This window comes from Corvus brachyrhynchos, unplaced genomic scaffold (assembly GCF_000691975.1).
Source record: "Corvus brachyrhynchos isolate BGI_N302 unplaced genomic scaffold, ASM69197v1 scaffold351, whole genome shotgun sequence".
In the NCBI taxonomy this organism is placed as follows: Eukaryota; Metazoa; Chordata; class Aves; order Passeriformes; family Corvidae; genus Corvus; species Corvus brachyrhynchos.
The window spans coordinates 71,854-87,774 of NW_008236203.1; the positions used below are offsets into that span (position 1 = coordinate 71,854).

At 49.6% G+C, this 15,921-nt stretch overlaps 1 protein-coding gene across 2 annotated transcripts in view; it reads right to left on the reverse strand.

Moving 5' to 3' along the window:
- Nucleotides 1-1,148: 1,148 nt before the first annotated feature.
- The window catches only part of HDAC8 (histone deacetylase 8), a 16,996-nt gene continuing 2,223 nt past the window's right edge, over nt 1,149-15,921 (reverse strand). Inside the window, exons 3-10 of one of the 2 annotated variants that reach the window (XM_008640737.2) lie at nt 14,202-14,343; nt 11,223-11,335; nt 10,160-10,237; nt 9,655-9,763; nt 7,909-8,081; nt 6,151-6,245; nt 3,706-3,811; nt 1,149-1,690 (exon numbers count right to left, since the gene is read on the reverse strand). In XM_008640737.2, the coding sequence (XP_008638959.1) occupies nt 1,668-1,690; nt 3,706-3,811; nt 6,151-6,245; nt 7,909-8,081; nt 9,655-9,763; nt 10,160-10,237; nt 11,223-11,335; nt 14,202-14,343 (839 nt within the window). In that variant the 3' untranslated portion in view covers nt 1,149-1,667. Of the gene's footprint in view, nt 1,691-3,705; nt 3,889-6,150; nt 6,246-7,908; nt 8,082-9,654; nt 9,764-10,159; nt 10,238-11,222; nt 11,336-14,201; nt 14,344-15,921 lie in introns of both variants that reach the window. The other variant, XR_001864302.1, reaches the window with a different exon arrangement.

The following is a 15,921-nucleotide window of genomic DNA, read 5'->3' on the forward strand; positions in this document are numbered from 1 at the left end:
ATCGCAATCACCATGGAGGTCCTTCGTGCCCCGGGGAGGGGACTGTAAACAGCTCATCTCCGGCGTCTACGGGGACATGGCAGCGCTCAGAGGGGCGTGGGCTGGCCCGGGCGGGTGGGGTCCGGCGAGGTACCCAGACGGGGAGGGAACTGGAGCGGCGCCCCGGCTACCCTCGTGCTTGCCTGGGCGGCAAGGGGAGGCATCCCACTCTGGCTGGGGGATGCGGGGATTTCCACCCAAGAGGCACCTCACCTAAAGCCACAACACTTGACACTTGTGGGGTTTCCTATTGTTTATTTTCCCAGCTGTGTTCCTGAAACAGCTCCCACAGCTCACAGGGCAGTCTGCCTGGTGTAGGGACAGAGCACATGGGGCCCTGAGGTAGGTCAGAGGCAGCAGCTTCTCTGCTCTCTCATTCCTCACTTTTTCCGTGGATGGAAAGTCCCCAAGCCTGACAGCTCCCCCAGGCACTGGGATCCTTTGCTGTGGCAGTGGCACCCCCAGCCTCCTGCCAGCAGTCAGCACACAAGACTGGTCACACCACACCACACCAGGCACCAGGGGTACATTGAAGCAGGCAAGGGGTCAGGAGTCATGGGAGCCACATCCTGTTGAACTATCTCCACGCCAGATTTCCTGTTGTTTCAACTGGCAGTGAAAAACAAGAGAGACAAACAAAGCCAAGGCCAGGCTGGGAACCCCTTCGTCTTGCTGTTTCTTCCAGCGTAATCTAATTAAAGCCACAGGAAATATGCTTTCCCACAGTGACTGGACATCTTTAAAAAACCCAGCACAATAAAAAGTCCATGGGCCAGGAGAATAAGGGGACAAGGGCAGCAGAGGCCAGGCTCCGTGGCCCATGGCACTGGGAGAGATCTGCCCCAGATACCTGTATACCTGTTCCCTTGCTGAGACACCTCATGGCAGTTCTCATGGGGCACCAGAGCATCTGGAAGTTCATCCAAGATCTCCCAGGACAGGAGCTGCCACAATGTCCTGCATCTCCCTCAACACTCTTGAGAGGCTCCCCAGGTTCTGGCCCATCTGCGCAGGATTTCAGGAGCTCACACTGCATGGCTCTGCAGTGGGGGGTGCTGTGGAAAAGAGCACTGGCAAGGCAGGGTGGGTGGAAGAAGAAAGGAAAGGGCTGGAGGAGTATTTAAAACATTTTATTTTTTAAGAACTCCCAGTTAAAAACACAATGGCTGTGCCTTTCTGTGGATAAGAGACACAACCTGTATGCCTCAGGGTAGCTCTCAGGCTCTACTTCCTGAGTGGGCAGCTCTGAGGCTGTGCCCCTGCCAGGAAGGGAATGCAGCACTGGGCTCCAGCTGGGGAGGGCTCACAGCTCTGAGCAGCCCCTCTCTTAAAACACATTTAAAACCAATTGTGTGAACAAACTGTGGTGTTAAAAAAGGAAAGAGAAAGGAGCAAGGAAGGCTCTGCCAGCACTGGAAGGCTGTGGCTGGAGGGCCCATACTCCTGCCTGGGGAGAGCCACAGTGCTCGTGGCATGCAGCAGCTTTTCTTCTTTAAAGAGAAAAAAAATTAACCAACCAACAGTAATTTCTTCCAAATTTTCCCTGCAGCCACAGATTTCACCAGTTGTTCACATAAATATGCTGTCTTCCCCATAGGAAATGCTCTTGCCTGAGCCTTCCTTTTCTGCTAAACAACGTGCTTCAGATTCCCTGCAAATGAAAGGAAGCAGAAAAGGGTATTTCCACTGATATTTTAGCCTGATGGAGTGACCTGGCAAGGGGTGCCACCCCCATGCATGATGGACTAGGCCACAACATGGGAATTCCAGCTTCAGCACAGATCTCAGTTCCTGCGGACCCCTTGCGCCCTTTGCAGAGGCTGCTGCCCTTGTCCAAGCCAGGCTTTGGAAATTACCACAGGGGGACCCTGCCACTGCTTTCACTATGCTAAATGCTGGTTTGGGATTTGTGGACCAGCATCCGAGACACATGCTCACTCCCTGGTGCCTCGTCCTTCTTTCAGGCTGGATTCACAGACAGGAGTGCACAGCCCTCCTTTCCACCTCTGGAGTGATGCTGTTCCTTCTACCCTCTTGGACAGGTCCCCAAGGATCCTCCCTAGGATTGGTCTGTGCTTGGGAGAGGACACCCACAGGCATCCATGGCCATTGCACTTCCTACCCTACTTCTAACACCAGCACACTGCAACACACACAGATGGAAAAGGGCTGCCAAGCCCCATGTTGCTGTTCTCAGCCCCTCTGGCAGACAGGGATAAGACAGATGGGCAAGGGCATAGAATGAGATTGGCTGGAGCTGGCAGAGCTCAGACAGCTGCCTGTCCTGGACTTGAAAACCTTCGAGTCCTGCCTGCTGGAGACCTGTCCCACTTCCAGATAGCTATTTCCCACAGTCTCCTCCTGGACTAACTGGAAAGACACAGATTGGATGGGTGGTTTGCAAAGGGGATAGGGAAGGAGCTGACTCCCAGGGAGCTCACATAGGGTGGTGATCAATGGTTTTTACATGGTCTTGCAGCCTGTCTCTAGTGGTGTCCCCCAGGGACAGATACTGGGCCCCACATTGCTCAACATCGTAAATGACCTGGATAATGAGATTGAAAGCAACCACAGCACCAAACTGGGTGCTGAGATGAACACGTCAGAAGGGAGAGCCATCTTAGAGAGCTGGACAGGCTGGAAGACTGGACTAAAAAGAACAGTCTTAAGTTTAACAAAGACAAAAGCAAGGTCCTGAACTTGGGGTAGAAGGTGTCCAGTTCAGGCTGGGATCTGTGTGACTGGGAAGCAGCCTTGTGGAAATGGATGTGGGGGTCCTGATAGGCAGCAAGCTGAATGTGATCTAGCAGTGTGCTGCTGCAGCAATGAAGCAAACTGGATCCTGTGCAGCATCTGTAGGAGCATTACTAAGAGAAACAGGATCATCTCATTCCAGGCTGACAAATGGCTGACAAATGATAGTATCATGTCCAGTTCTGATCCCCACAAATCACAAAAGACATGGACAGAGCAGAGAGGGTCCAAAGGACGACCACAAAGGTGATCAGATGCTGGAGAACCTGCCCAATGAGGAAAGACTCTCCCTGCAGAAGAGAAGGCTTAGGAGGGACCTCATCACAGTAGTCTAGTACTTGAAGCCTACTCTGTAGGCTTCAGAGCACAGAGGCTCTCTCTTCACAAGGAGCCACACGGAGAGGACAAGGGACAACAGGTGTGAGTTACACCAGGGGAGGTTTCACCTTATTTTAAGTATTTTTTTACAGTGAGAACAATCAATTACTGGAAGAAACTCCCCAGGGATGTGGTAAAGGCCCCACTGTCAGAAGTTTCAGGATGTGACTGGACAGGTTGCTAGGTAATCTTTGTCTATGCTCCCTTTCCCAAGAAAGCTTGGACCAGATGATCTTCGAAGTCCCTTAGAACTTGGGCTGTTCTATGATTCCAGTAAGGACAAGGCCTCATGCTCCCCTGCCCAGCCAGAGGAAAGGCAATGGCAACTTTTGCTACAGGGACCCATAACTCTGTACCACCAACCCTGAAAATCCCAAGGGATGTGGGAGGCAAATGACACTGTGCGCTAAGGAGCAGCCAAGTGAATGTGGTTCATCTTTCCAGTCAGTGAGAAAGACTCCAATGAGCTCTTCTGAACCCCCCTCTAAAAACACCTGTAAGCCTGAAGCAGGAGTGTCGGCTTGGACAACGCACCTTTGATAGAGCTCAGAATTTCTTGAATTCTCTGTGGCTCATTGCGGTCTGGTCTGCAGCTTGGTGTGATCTCCAACACGTAATCAGGACCATACTCTGTGAAGAACTGCAGGGAAGAGGAGAGGAGAGTCAGCAGAGAGGTCTCTGAAGGCTGAGGCTAGAAGGAGGGCTCCCCATGGGTATCTGTAAAAAGGCAAAAAACCATTTCTCCATCTAAGGGCCACATGTAGCTTTACTACATCTAGGTGGTACTTCAGCAGTGTCTGTGTCCACCTGGAGTTTTCAACAGCTTCCTAATTCAAGTGATGGGAAGCAGAGCCCAGTGGGGCAGTCAAATGTCTATCCCAATGCTTTATTTGGGAAAGCTATTGACATTCATTTTACACATGGTTACCTGCAAATGGGATTTTTTTATTATTAAATTTCGAGTGCTGCCAATCATATATCCTACCATTCACCTCCTACCTTGCTGAATGCTGCATTGACATGACCGTGAAACACCGGGGAGAGGAAAATCAGTGTGCTGCGAGGATACTGTGTCTCTCCTGGCTAAGTGCTCAGATAGCGTACAGGAAATCTGCAGCACATGGCGTCGATGCGCTAACACAGAATCACAGGTTATTGCCAGCAGTTGTGTCATGATTCTGGCCAGGACAGGGTCAGTTTTTGCAGTAGCTGGGAGGGGGCATGGCCAGGACACAGAGGTTATTCTACACCACCTCATGTCATTGCTGAGGGCAGGGGAAAGGGACTCTCTTCCGGACAGAAGGGATTCCTTCCAGCTGAAACAACATGGCAGAGGGAGCTGTGCAGTGTTGTCAATTGTCAGGGGAGCAGGGGTGTTTCTGTGTGAGTTGTTTCTTTTCTTGCTCCCTCTATCATTACTATTGTTGCTGTTGCTGTTACTGTTCTGTTTCTTATATCACTGCTGTTTAAATAAGAAATAGTTCTTATTTAAACCATGATATTTACCCTTTGTACCTCCAGTTGGAGGGGGGAGGGGGAGCAGTGCATGCTTTTAACAGGAGCACTAAATTGGAGAATACCATTCCTAAGACAACCTTAACTGGTGCCCAGTATGGGGCACAAACGGTTGAGATAACAACAGATGTGCCCAGAGTGGGTTGGAAACAAACTGGATCTAAGCATTTGCTGGTATTGGGTACAGAGCCACTGGCCAAAATGTTGCTTGGTCTGTTCATGTGGGTGTAGTACGTATGTGTGAGCATATATGTATTCTTTGTGATGATATTTTTCAGAGCAGGGAGAGGGATCAGGATTGCTTTGTTGCTGTACTGTGTGATATCAGTTTATGAAATGATAACAAGGGCAATGAGCATAAACAAAAGGGAACATTCCTGGACTGGTTTCCAGTTTACTTTGAAAGGAGAGTTTTGATATCTACAAGTTGGGTTTTTTTTCCATGTATAGTTTTCATGAGAAAGTTTCTGGAGCAACAACAAACCTAACCACCTTCTGCAGGTTAATTCCTACAGAGGACCCACCCTTTTCACTTCACACACATACCAGTCTTGTTTATAATCTGTTTCTGCGAAAATCTGGTTAAAGGACCATATTTAAGCATGATGTCTCTTAAAAAGCATCTTGCATCTCTAATCACAGATTTCTATAATGATGAATTTCCAGCCTCAATCCACACAGAAACTTTACTTCCTTATGTATACTGATCTATCAGATCCTTAGACATAGGTAAAACCTGAATTCTCCTCTGTAGCCACTGTAGGCTTGAATTACTCTGCATGTGCAGGTTTGTTTGTGTAGGGTTGGTAACACTTATCTGTGGTTTGAGACCTATTATAAACATGGCAGTGTTCAAGGCCAGGCTGGAAAGGGTTTGGAGCAACCTGGTCTAGTGGGAGGTGTCCCTGCCCATGGCTGGGAAGCGGAACTAGATGGCCTTTAAGGTCCCTTCCAACGCAAACCCTTCAGTGATTCAATGATTCCAGCCCATAGTTATTCCACTCAAATTCGGTCTAGATTATGTCCCTCCAAGAAGCTGTCCAGCCTCACTCAAGACTTGAAAAACACCAGCACGGGCACAAAGACAGTACCAGGCCCTATGGCCAAAGCTTCAAAGCTGCACCTGGTCCTTTGTGTAGATAGATGAAAGTAGGGCAAAAATTTAAAGCCCTGAGAAAGGCAAAAGGCACATCCTAAGGAGCTCCTTGAGCAAACCGGTGACTCCCTCTGCTCACCCTCTCTGTAATTATCTGAGATTGGAGTTTATTGGCACGTGAGACCTCTCGCAGAAATCTGCAGACAGCCTCTGTTTTTGGGCACAAGCACCCACCATACTGCTAGGTCAGGGCAGTATTGTTACTAAGTGTCTCCATAAAACAGGACTGAGTGGCAAGGATGCTGTGTGGATTAAACCGAACAACTGTCTCTTCTGCAAGGAGAACGGAAGGTTTTTCAAACCATTACCTCATGATCAGGGATCTCAGAGGACAGTGTTCTCCCAAGGATGACCCCAGTCAAGTATGTCCAGCAGCGAGCTGTGTTGGCAAGGTTGTAACCTCCTGTTTCCAGCAAGAATTGGGATTTTGAGGAGGAAGAGCAGGGAAAGGGAAAAGAGAAAAGGAGATTTAAGTGGAAGGAACAAATCATGGAGCCACTGTGTGCAGGTTACATGAATTAAGCTTAGTTCATCTACTCAAGCCATGCCCAAAATCTGCATTTTGCACCTGCTGGCTACACAAGGCCAGGTCTGAATGACAGTGTATGCAAGAGCAGACTTCTAAAACTGAACCCCAGTTACATCCAGTGGGGCAGAGGCCGGTCCTCCAGCCACCATCTCAGACCCAGGATGAGCTCCCAGCCCCATGCGCTGCACTCTCTCCTGGCAACAAGGAGAGCTGTTCACAAGTAGCATGGAGAGAAGTGCAAGGGCCGCAGCAGAAATGAGGGCTTCCTGCTTTTTAATACCAGCCTTTGACCTATAAAGCAAAATACACATGCCCAGCCGTAGGCTGGTGATCTCTTCAGCACTGTCATGCTTGAGAGGACAAATGTGAAACTCATCAGTACCACCTGCAACTGCTTTACAGGGAAATGAGATTTCACAGTCAGTAGGAAATGGTTACCTCCATGGTAACGGACATGAGCCCACAAGGAGAAACCTTAGCTGAAAGCATCCCTGCAAAAGACTTGGGTAAGTTTTTTTCCAGAAAAGAAGACTAGAATGGTAAAGGGAGAAAAGCACTTCGACAAGACAGAGAGACCATATTTTTCAACATTCCCTTCTGTTTGCGTTGGTTGTTGTGGGTTTTTTTCCCTGCTTTTTTTTACTTCTCCCCCAATTTCCACTTCAAATGCTTCCACATGCTGCAGTGGTGGGACACTCCTTTGGTATTTTCACAAGTGACACATAGTTGATCCTCATTTTTTAACAGAAGTTTTGGGTTTTGTCTGAAAGGTGACATCTCCAGCATACTCACACACAAGCCACAGCATAACCTTTCCAAAGGACTGAACACTCATAACCTTTCCAAAACAAAGGGCATCAGGCACATCAAATTTTAGCCTTAATATGCTATACCTGATCTCCCCCATCTCAAAAAGGACAACAGCTAGAGCTGATCCAGTTCCAGTCATGGAGCTCAGGGGCTTTCCCTGGCACATGGTGGCTTTTGTTGCTCTGAAATGCTCTGTTAACATAAAGCCTGTCCTGTGCTGTCTCCACTGGATAAACAGCTGGTTAGGCAGCACAGCAGAGATAAGTCCAGCTTAGCCTTCACTGGGTATCAGAGCCCTGCTGCACCTGGCAGGCAGCCAGGCCTTGTCCCAAGCCCCTGCTTGAATATTAATGAAACCATTCATCATCAGGTGCCCAAGGTAGGTTTGGGAACGTAGTGCTCATTTTTAAAGAGAGGCACCAAAAGGGGCTGATCAGCAGAGATAGGAATCAGAGGTGTCACTGAGAAGTCGGGGTCAGTTTGTTGGCCTCTCCTCTTCTCCAGAGGAGCCATGCAGCTTTTAACTCAAGATCTGAGTCAGGATTGAGACTTGCACCTGCCAGTATCAAGGATTTCAGGTGTGAGGAAACAGTACTGTGCCACAGTGTGTCCTCCTGACACTGCCCTGCTAAACCCTTGCCAGTGCTGAGCCCAAGGCAGGCAGGCACTCGAGGCAGGGTCACAGAAGGACAAACATGTTTCTCTGAGAACAGCAGGATGCACTCACCTCCTCCCAGGACAAGAGTTGCTAGCTGCCACTGCAGGACATACTTGAGACACTTGCCCACTCCCTCAGGTGTCATGTTGAAAGAGCACATGGGGTCTCCAGCAATGGTGTCCGCCCCCAGCTGCAGCACAACTGCATCCGGGTTGAAGGCAGCATACACCTCCTTCAGCACTCTGGGGAGAGGAGGAGCAGTCCAGTTAATGCCAGCACAGCTCAGAGGAATGCTGATGGCATGGCCCTGGTCCCTCAGATCCACCAATGCCTCTCAGGGTTTCTGCATTCTCTGCTTCCACCCAACTCATACTAGTTACACTGCCTCTGCTCCCAGGTAGCCTTCTACCTCCACAGCAAGTTTAGCTCTCAGAGCACTTATCAGAAGGCTGATGAAGGTAAAAGCACCACTGATAACATAGCAGAGGAGGATCTAGTCCTCACCAGTTTAGTGGTAGCACCAAACTCCACATTTAAACTGGCTGCCTTTTGGCTGCAGGACAAGCCAAAGGCTTTTCTGCCCCGTGAAAGTCATGGTGGAAATCAGGGTCTGGCAAAACAACAATCCTGACCTCTCAGACACCTCTCATCAGGACAGGAGAGGAGAGGACAGGAGAAACAGAGGAAGGCTCTGGCTAGGCTCTCACTCTCCTCTCTCGTATGTGGCACTTGAAGCAAAACTATGAGGAAAAGCTCTGTGCAGGGTGTAGTCAGCCTGCAAAAACCTGCATTGGACAAAGCTTCATGCTTCAAGCTCACCATGGTTTTGAGAACTACAGACAATCACCCTCAAACAGCTGGATGAGACATCCACAGTCATGCCCGTGACTGCCTCCCAGCCTGGACAGAACTCAAAAGATACCTCAAAGTCTCTTTGCAGAAGCTTTAGCTATGTACAACTTGCAATCTATGGTAGGTTATTATGTCCTTCAGCTGTGAATGCATGCAGCAGGCTCCTCCTGAGTGGGTTCCTGACCTGTCTCAGCCCCTAGAGCTGCCTTTCAGAAGCATGTCCTCCGGCACAAAGAGGACTGCTCTGCCCCAGCAGTGGCAAGCACCAACAAGCCAGCAGGAGGCATGGCCCTTGCATGACTGCCCTACTGACCTACAAGTTTAGAGAGGTTTCAGCCCTCAAGTGTCAGAGGTGGACGTGCTACCACGTCCTGCAGCTCCTACACTGAGACTCCTCTCCCCTGGAAAAGAACAAGCCTCGCAGCCCAGTTTTGACATGGGCAACAGCTTGTGAGGTCCACCATCAGCTGAGTGACAGAAGGGACTGCCAGGAGGCAGCTCTGTCACCATCAGATATTCAGCCTGCAGCATTTCATTCTTCCAGCACAGACAGAAGGTGCTAGGAAAACGCTTTCAGCTAAGCCCCAAGCATATGTCCCACAGTCAGAATTCAGAGCACTTATCTGAAGAAAAAACATCTAGCCCTAAGTCCACAGCTAAAAAATACTTGTACCTTCTCAGTCTCTCCTTAGATACACACCTGTGGAGGTGTATCTAAGGAGGTAGGCTGACTTGTGGCAGAGACTCCTCCAGACACCCACAAATGTCTCTGTATATTCAGTTTGCTTAAGGATTCAGACAAGACCTCTGAGAACTTACAATCCATGTTCATTGTAATCAAAGGCTGGGATAGGGGAAGGGACAAGCCTTAAGAAAGGACTGTAAGTAAAAATAGTAAGCTGTGTAGTATCTTATTCTCTGAAATCCCATCCGAGTCAGTTGTATCAGAGCAAGAGGGCTTACGATTCACAGATCTGGTAATATTTCTCATCCTGAATGCCATCTTGAATGGGCACGTTCACACTGTAATAGCGACCTTTTCCCAGGCCAACATCTGTCACATCACCGGTGCCTGCACAACAGAAACACCCCAATTAGGAGGGAAAGCAGAGCAGCAGCAAGAGAGAGACATGTGAGATGTCTCAGAGGCAAGCTGAGAGCCAGGACATTTGACATGCTTATGGTGAAGTCCACTTGCCACCACCAAGAAAGGTGGGGTGGAGGGACCCAGTTCTCTCATTCGCCCAATTCTGCCATGCAGCATCAAAGGGGCTCTGCCCAGAGCTCAGCTACAACCAGAAAGGGGGAAATGCCAAACACGTAGCTCCCCCCCTCTTTCCGTCTCCTGGGTCAAGAGGAGAGGCAGCAAGACATGTCAGCTGGACGGCAGGGATGGGACTTGCCTTTACAGAGGCCTCGCCAGTGATGTGTGAACCAAATGAACACAAACCTCACGTGTTCAACTTGCCTGGGAAAAATCCTGGTGAAAATTTGTGCAGAGAAACAGTCATGACTTTCGAGGTGAAACTAAAGGCATCCTCAACTCCTGTTAGGAAAGGGAAAAAAGCTTTCATGCATCATTTACATAAATGACAGAGTGTGAACACACAGAGCTGCTTGATACACACAGGGCATCAAGCAGAGAAGGCGCAGTATGAACAAAGCAGAAATGCAGATGTGGCTCAATAAATCCATCCTCAATGCACAGAGACTGGGGTTCAACTGCAGCAAAGATCACAACTGCAATGAATCTGGCAGGTCTCATGCTAATCAGTACTGAATGGATCTCGATATTTCACATCAGTACCCGTGGCAGCAGCACTTGCTATGCTGCTAGGCCTGCGAAGGTGGGAGAGGGATCCGAGCAGGGCTGCCTTGGCCAGAGCTTGGCTCTGATTAGAAGCAGTGCTACTGGGCTCTCTTGCTTTTTCTCAGTGCTGCTGTGGTTCAACGTGCCTTTTCCTTAAGGACATATTAAAATAGTGGGGGTGGAGAGGGAAAAAAGAAGTAACAGGAAACTTAACAGAAACCAAATGCAGGGAGGAAACGGAGCAAAATGAAACACACCATAAAATTTAGAAGAGCAGGAAACATTAAATGGTGTAGAAATAATGCCCCTGAAGGAGAGAGAAGTTTCGGCAAGGCCAGCTCTGGCTCTAGATTTATAGCATCCAGCCTTTTTTTAAAAGCACCATTTACTTCTGGCTGCTTCCCTCTTGCACTGGACCATTAAACAATTAAACCCTGTCAGCAACTGCTCTGCCAGGATGGGAGACTGGGACACATTATCTGTTGCTTTAGGTACAAGACTTCTGCCCAAACTCTCAAGAGAGGTCTGAGGAGCAGCATAGGGCAAGTCTGTGAAGCAGGACAAGGCAGAAATGGATTGAGGCAACTCAACTGAACCGAAAGGAGCCAAAGCCATGGCTGGTGGAGCAAGTAAAGCCCTGCTGTGCAGACAAGCCTTGACTTTTCCCTTTCCTCACTGAGTCTGTGCAGCTGTGCTGTTTGCAGCCTTTGCTGGGCCTTACCATCCCCATGATGCAAATCCAAATCGATATAAAGGACACGGTCAAATCTCTGGCGCAGCCGCAGGATCCCCAAGACAGCATCATTCAGGTAACAGAAGCCAGAAGCTTCATCCCTGTGAAAACAATGTCTGTGACATTGAACATTGCCAATGCAATCAGCAGTGATCCCAGTATTCTCACTCTGACTTTGCAAGTGTCCACCTCACAGGGGCACAGTGGAGCACGAAAATTCATCCAAGGCCCAGCAGTGACCAAGAGGTGGGTCAAGAACCACTCAAAGCATGGCTGGGAAGCACAGACTGCTTGTACCAACTGCTTCTCAGCTCTGGGCTTTCTGGCAGCTGGGTAAGCATCAGTTGGCTCTGCTGCAGAGAGGCCCTGGCCTGTGGGGGGATACCTCTGACTATTGCACTGTTGAACAAACAAAATGGTAGCTTTCTGCACCTGAGACATTTTAAAGAATTCCAGAGCCACTCGACTCAAACCCACTCTCTCTCTGAGGCAAGAGGACAGTCCCCTTGGCCATTTTCCTCTGAGTTCTGGACGGGCACAGACAGGTAGCCACTCCAACCCTGCTGTCTGGGTCACAGCTCCTGGGAAGGTCCTGGCAGTGAAAGGCAAGTCCAAGGCAGTCACAGGATTCTCCTGCTGTTCCAAAGTCTCAGCCTATGAAGGTTAAACCTCTTCCCAAAGTAACTCCCTCTTTCTCTCCCCAGGAAAACACAAATGGGATGTCCCACATGCAGTCCCTCACGATACAGCTCCTGAGCTCAGCCAGGAGAGAGTCCCAGCAGCTAAACAGAGGACACGTGTACCACGGAATGATTTATCCCTGACAAATAATCAGGGGACAGCTTCCTTGCTGGCATCAAAGGAACAAGAAAGTTTCTTGACCCCTACTCCAGCCTCACTCCAAAGTCAAGTCCCCATCACCACTTAGCACCAGTCCACATGCATTCCTAAATCTGCCCTGGACAGCTGATTTAAGGCAAAACTTTATACTTTGCAACAGGAGCGCCCAGATACCTTTTCCACAAATTATATCAGGATCCAGGATGCATGTCTGGGAAATGCCTCTTGACTTCCAGTCACAGCACTCAGCTCATTTGCCCTGACACCGCCTGCTCAGCAACAGCTGGGAACGGTGAGGAGCAAGCTGTGGGTGGCAAAACTGCACTTGCTTTCACTCCCTGCAAGTGCCATAGAGCACCAGTGTTTCCCAGTGACTCTGTTCATTTACAGTGATGATGAGAATGGAGGTGTTAACAGGTATCCTGAGAATCTGACTCAACTGTGATTATGTACTTCTCCCCTCCCTCACAGCCCACAAGGAAGCAAAGTGAACTACACTGTGTCTTGGGCACTCTCTCCATGCTGTAACACACATCTCTGAAACTCAAGGCCAAGCAGAGCAGGACACCAATTCAAACAAATGCAGAGCAGTGCCAGAGCTGCAGCTCAGGGCCAGCACTTGGGATTCCCTCGTGCTGCCCTAAATCCACCCAGCAAAGCTCTGAGCGTCACTGCCAGAAGGGAGGGTATGGCTGGCTTGAGAAAAGGCACTTACTCAGCATCTTACCCTCAACCCCAAAGGCATCCTCTGAACTGAGAGCTTCCATAGTCCCAGGCCATTCCTACCTTTAGGACCCTGGAAAGCAACTAAACCACCAGATAGCAGGTGGCTTTTGACAAAAGGACTGTGTTTTGCTAGGACACAGGTCCTAGCACCAGACACCTGCAGTTCGGTGTCAGTCTGGCTGGACCTTCACACTGGGCTGGGACCTACCCTGAAGCATCACACATCAGCTTACTGGGGTGACTGGGAAGACTCCTTTGGGATCAGTAAGTATTAAATGCCTTTTTTTTAAACAGACTCAAGTGCTAAAAGCTCAGCAGCAGCAACACTGCTAAGATTTTTCTCATTACAGGCATTTTTAAAGCCATGCAATCCAGACAGAAGAGAACAGGAGATTCCCCAAAAGCCATCAGTTCTGCACAAAGTGAGGGCTCGGCTCTGCCACATGCAAGTCTCCTTTCACAGCAAGCTGCATCTGAAGCCATTTTCAGCCAAGTGCCCACCAGGAAATGGCCTGAGACATTGCTATTGCTGGCACTTGCACACCACCGTTACACCTGAAGAGTTCCTTTGCCAGGTCAGAAAAGTCACCGGAGCAAGACACCTGCACATGCATGTACAAGCTGCCAGGGTTAGACACAGGGCTGATGAGAACTCCTGAGGTTCCCCAGGGACACAGAGCAGCACTGCAAACACCAGTTGGCTGTGGACTAGGAAGGGTGGTGTCTTGTCTACACTGCAAAGAGGTCCCACGTTTTGGGAGATGGGGAGTATAAGTTAAATAAAACATACATCCATGGAAAATGGGACAGAAACAAATTATTTTACCACTACAGGACCACAGGATTCAGGGACAGAACTTTGCTTCCTCTCCTGTTGTGCTGGAAGACCATTACCGATGTTAGAGCTCACGGGAAACAGCCGCCAATGGGGTAACCCAAAGTCAGTCCTGCACCGTTTCAAACCTCTTAAGAAACCCAAAAAGCCACATAAAACAATTTGGACATGTTGCCACATTCCCATTGTGTTCCCAACTGGCAGTGACATCAATTGTTTGTCTCTCCACTGTGCTTCTCCATGGACCCCACAAAATTCATTCTCACTTGAGCTTCTTGAGATAATGATGTATCAAGGAATGACAGGACACCTGGAAGTATACCTGCCCCAGACCTGCTCTGCAGCCCATGACAGCGACAGCACCAGCACTGGGCAGTGACCTGCCTCCTCTCAGGCCTCTGCCCTGCCTTCTGTTTCTTTCCTTTGTATCTCCTGCCTTCCCTCACACCTTGCTTTCTCTTCCAACTGGATCATTGCACCCTAAGGGTTTGCAGGGAAGCTGGGAACTAGGAAGCAGGGTTTAGACATCGGATGAGAAAACACAAGGGAAGAGATTGTTTTCTTACTTCTTTGCATGATGCCACCCTCCAGGCCAGTTAATTGCTACCTTGCACTTGCCGTCCAGCAGGCACTGGGCTGCAGTGATGGTGGCTCCTCCCACAGCTGCCGCATACTCAAAGATCCCTTCAGTGGCTGGACAGTCGTAACCTGCAGGTTAAGAGTCCAGGTAAGAGTCCACGTGTCAAACACAACAGGCCCTTTCCTCCAGGGGAAGCACATTCCTTTTGTTTGAGCCCTCAGGACTGACCCAGGCTGGAGCAGCCTGTTCCTGAAGGACTGATCCCATGGAGGACCCATACTGGAGAAGTTATTGAAAAACTGCTACCCATAGGAAAGACCCACACTGGAAAAGTTCATGGAAGATTGTGTCCTGTGGGAGGGACCCCTCCCATACACAGGGCAAGAGTGAGGACGAAGGAGCAGCAGAGACGTGTGAACTGACCACAACCCCCATCCCCCATCCCCTTACACTGCTTGAGGGGGAAAGTAGAAGAGCTGTGAGTGAAGCTGAGTGTGGGAAGAAAGGTGGATGAGGGGGATGGCGATTTCAGTTTTATCTTGAATTCTCACTATCCTACTCTGTTATTAATTGGCAATAAATTGAATTAATTTCCCTATGTATAGTCTGTTTTGCTGGTGACAGTAACTGGAGAGTCATCTCCTTGTTATTATCTTGACATGATCTTTCCCACTGTATTTTCTCCCCCACCCTATTGAGGGGGAGAGAAAGTAGATCTTGGTGGGCACCTGGCAAAAAATCCCCACCCACACCACAAAAATCAACCCACCACAAAAAGCAATGACCCAAATGTTTTCTTGCACTCAGTTCATTAACAAATGTGTCCTGAACCAACTTCTAAGCTGTGTGCCTGGCTTGCCCAATCTACTGGTCCCTCATACCAATCTCACAAAAAACTACTGTCAGGTCTCTGGCTACTTGACCAGAAAAGCCCTGGCACGGTCACTTACCTCTTCCCTAAAAATGGACATCGACAAAGGAGTCAAGCCTAGGTAAGCTGCAGGTCTATATCTATAATATGATCTTTACCTAGTCGTACATCAGCCTCCCTACAACTGTTGCCCACAAAACATGATACCTGAGCTGCTTGTCTTCCTGCACACAGAGCAGCTTCAGGAATGTAAAGTCTAAGGGACACTCATGAGATCGGTGCAGAATCTGCACCTCTGCCTCAGTTCTGGGTCACTCCTCCCATTCCTGAGACCAAGACAGTGCCCCTAGCTGTCTCCCCTGCTTCACCCGCTGCATTGCTCAGGCTGGCTCAGGTCCAGGAGGGCAAGAGCCCTCCGCTCCAGATGTAAGTCAAGTCACCAGACAGACAGCAGCTGCTCTGGTCTCTGCAGAGCAAGTCACTACAGCTGCAGGCAGCTGTTCACGCATGCCCTCCCCACAGCAGGTTTGCAGCAGCCAGTCCCAGCTCCAGCCCGAGGGCAGTGTCAGAGTCTTCCGTCCTGTTCCAGAGCCTCAGAGCAGCAGCAAAGGGCATCAGCCCCGGTCAGCAAGAGACAGGCCAAGCTGCACAGAGCAGCAGTATGAAGCTAGCTGTATCCTCTGCTGCCACCAGGGAAAGTGCCACCCTGTCAGAAGACTGCTGGGGTTCAGCAACACCCTGTCAAAGAGCATTTCCCTTCAAAACCAAGCCCAGTGTCCCCCGGAGCTCACCCCTCTAACTGCAGCTCCCGCAAAAAGCATCCTGGCCCCGGCAT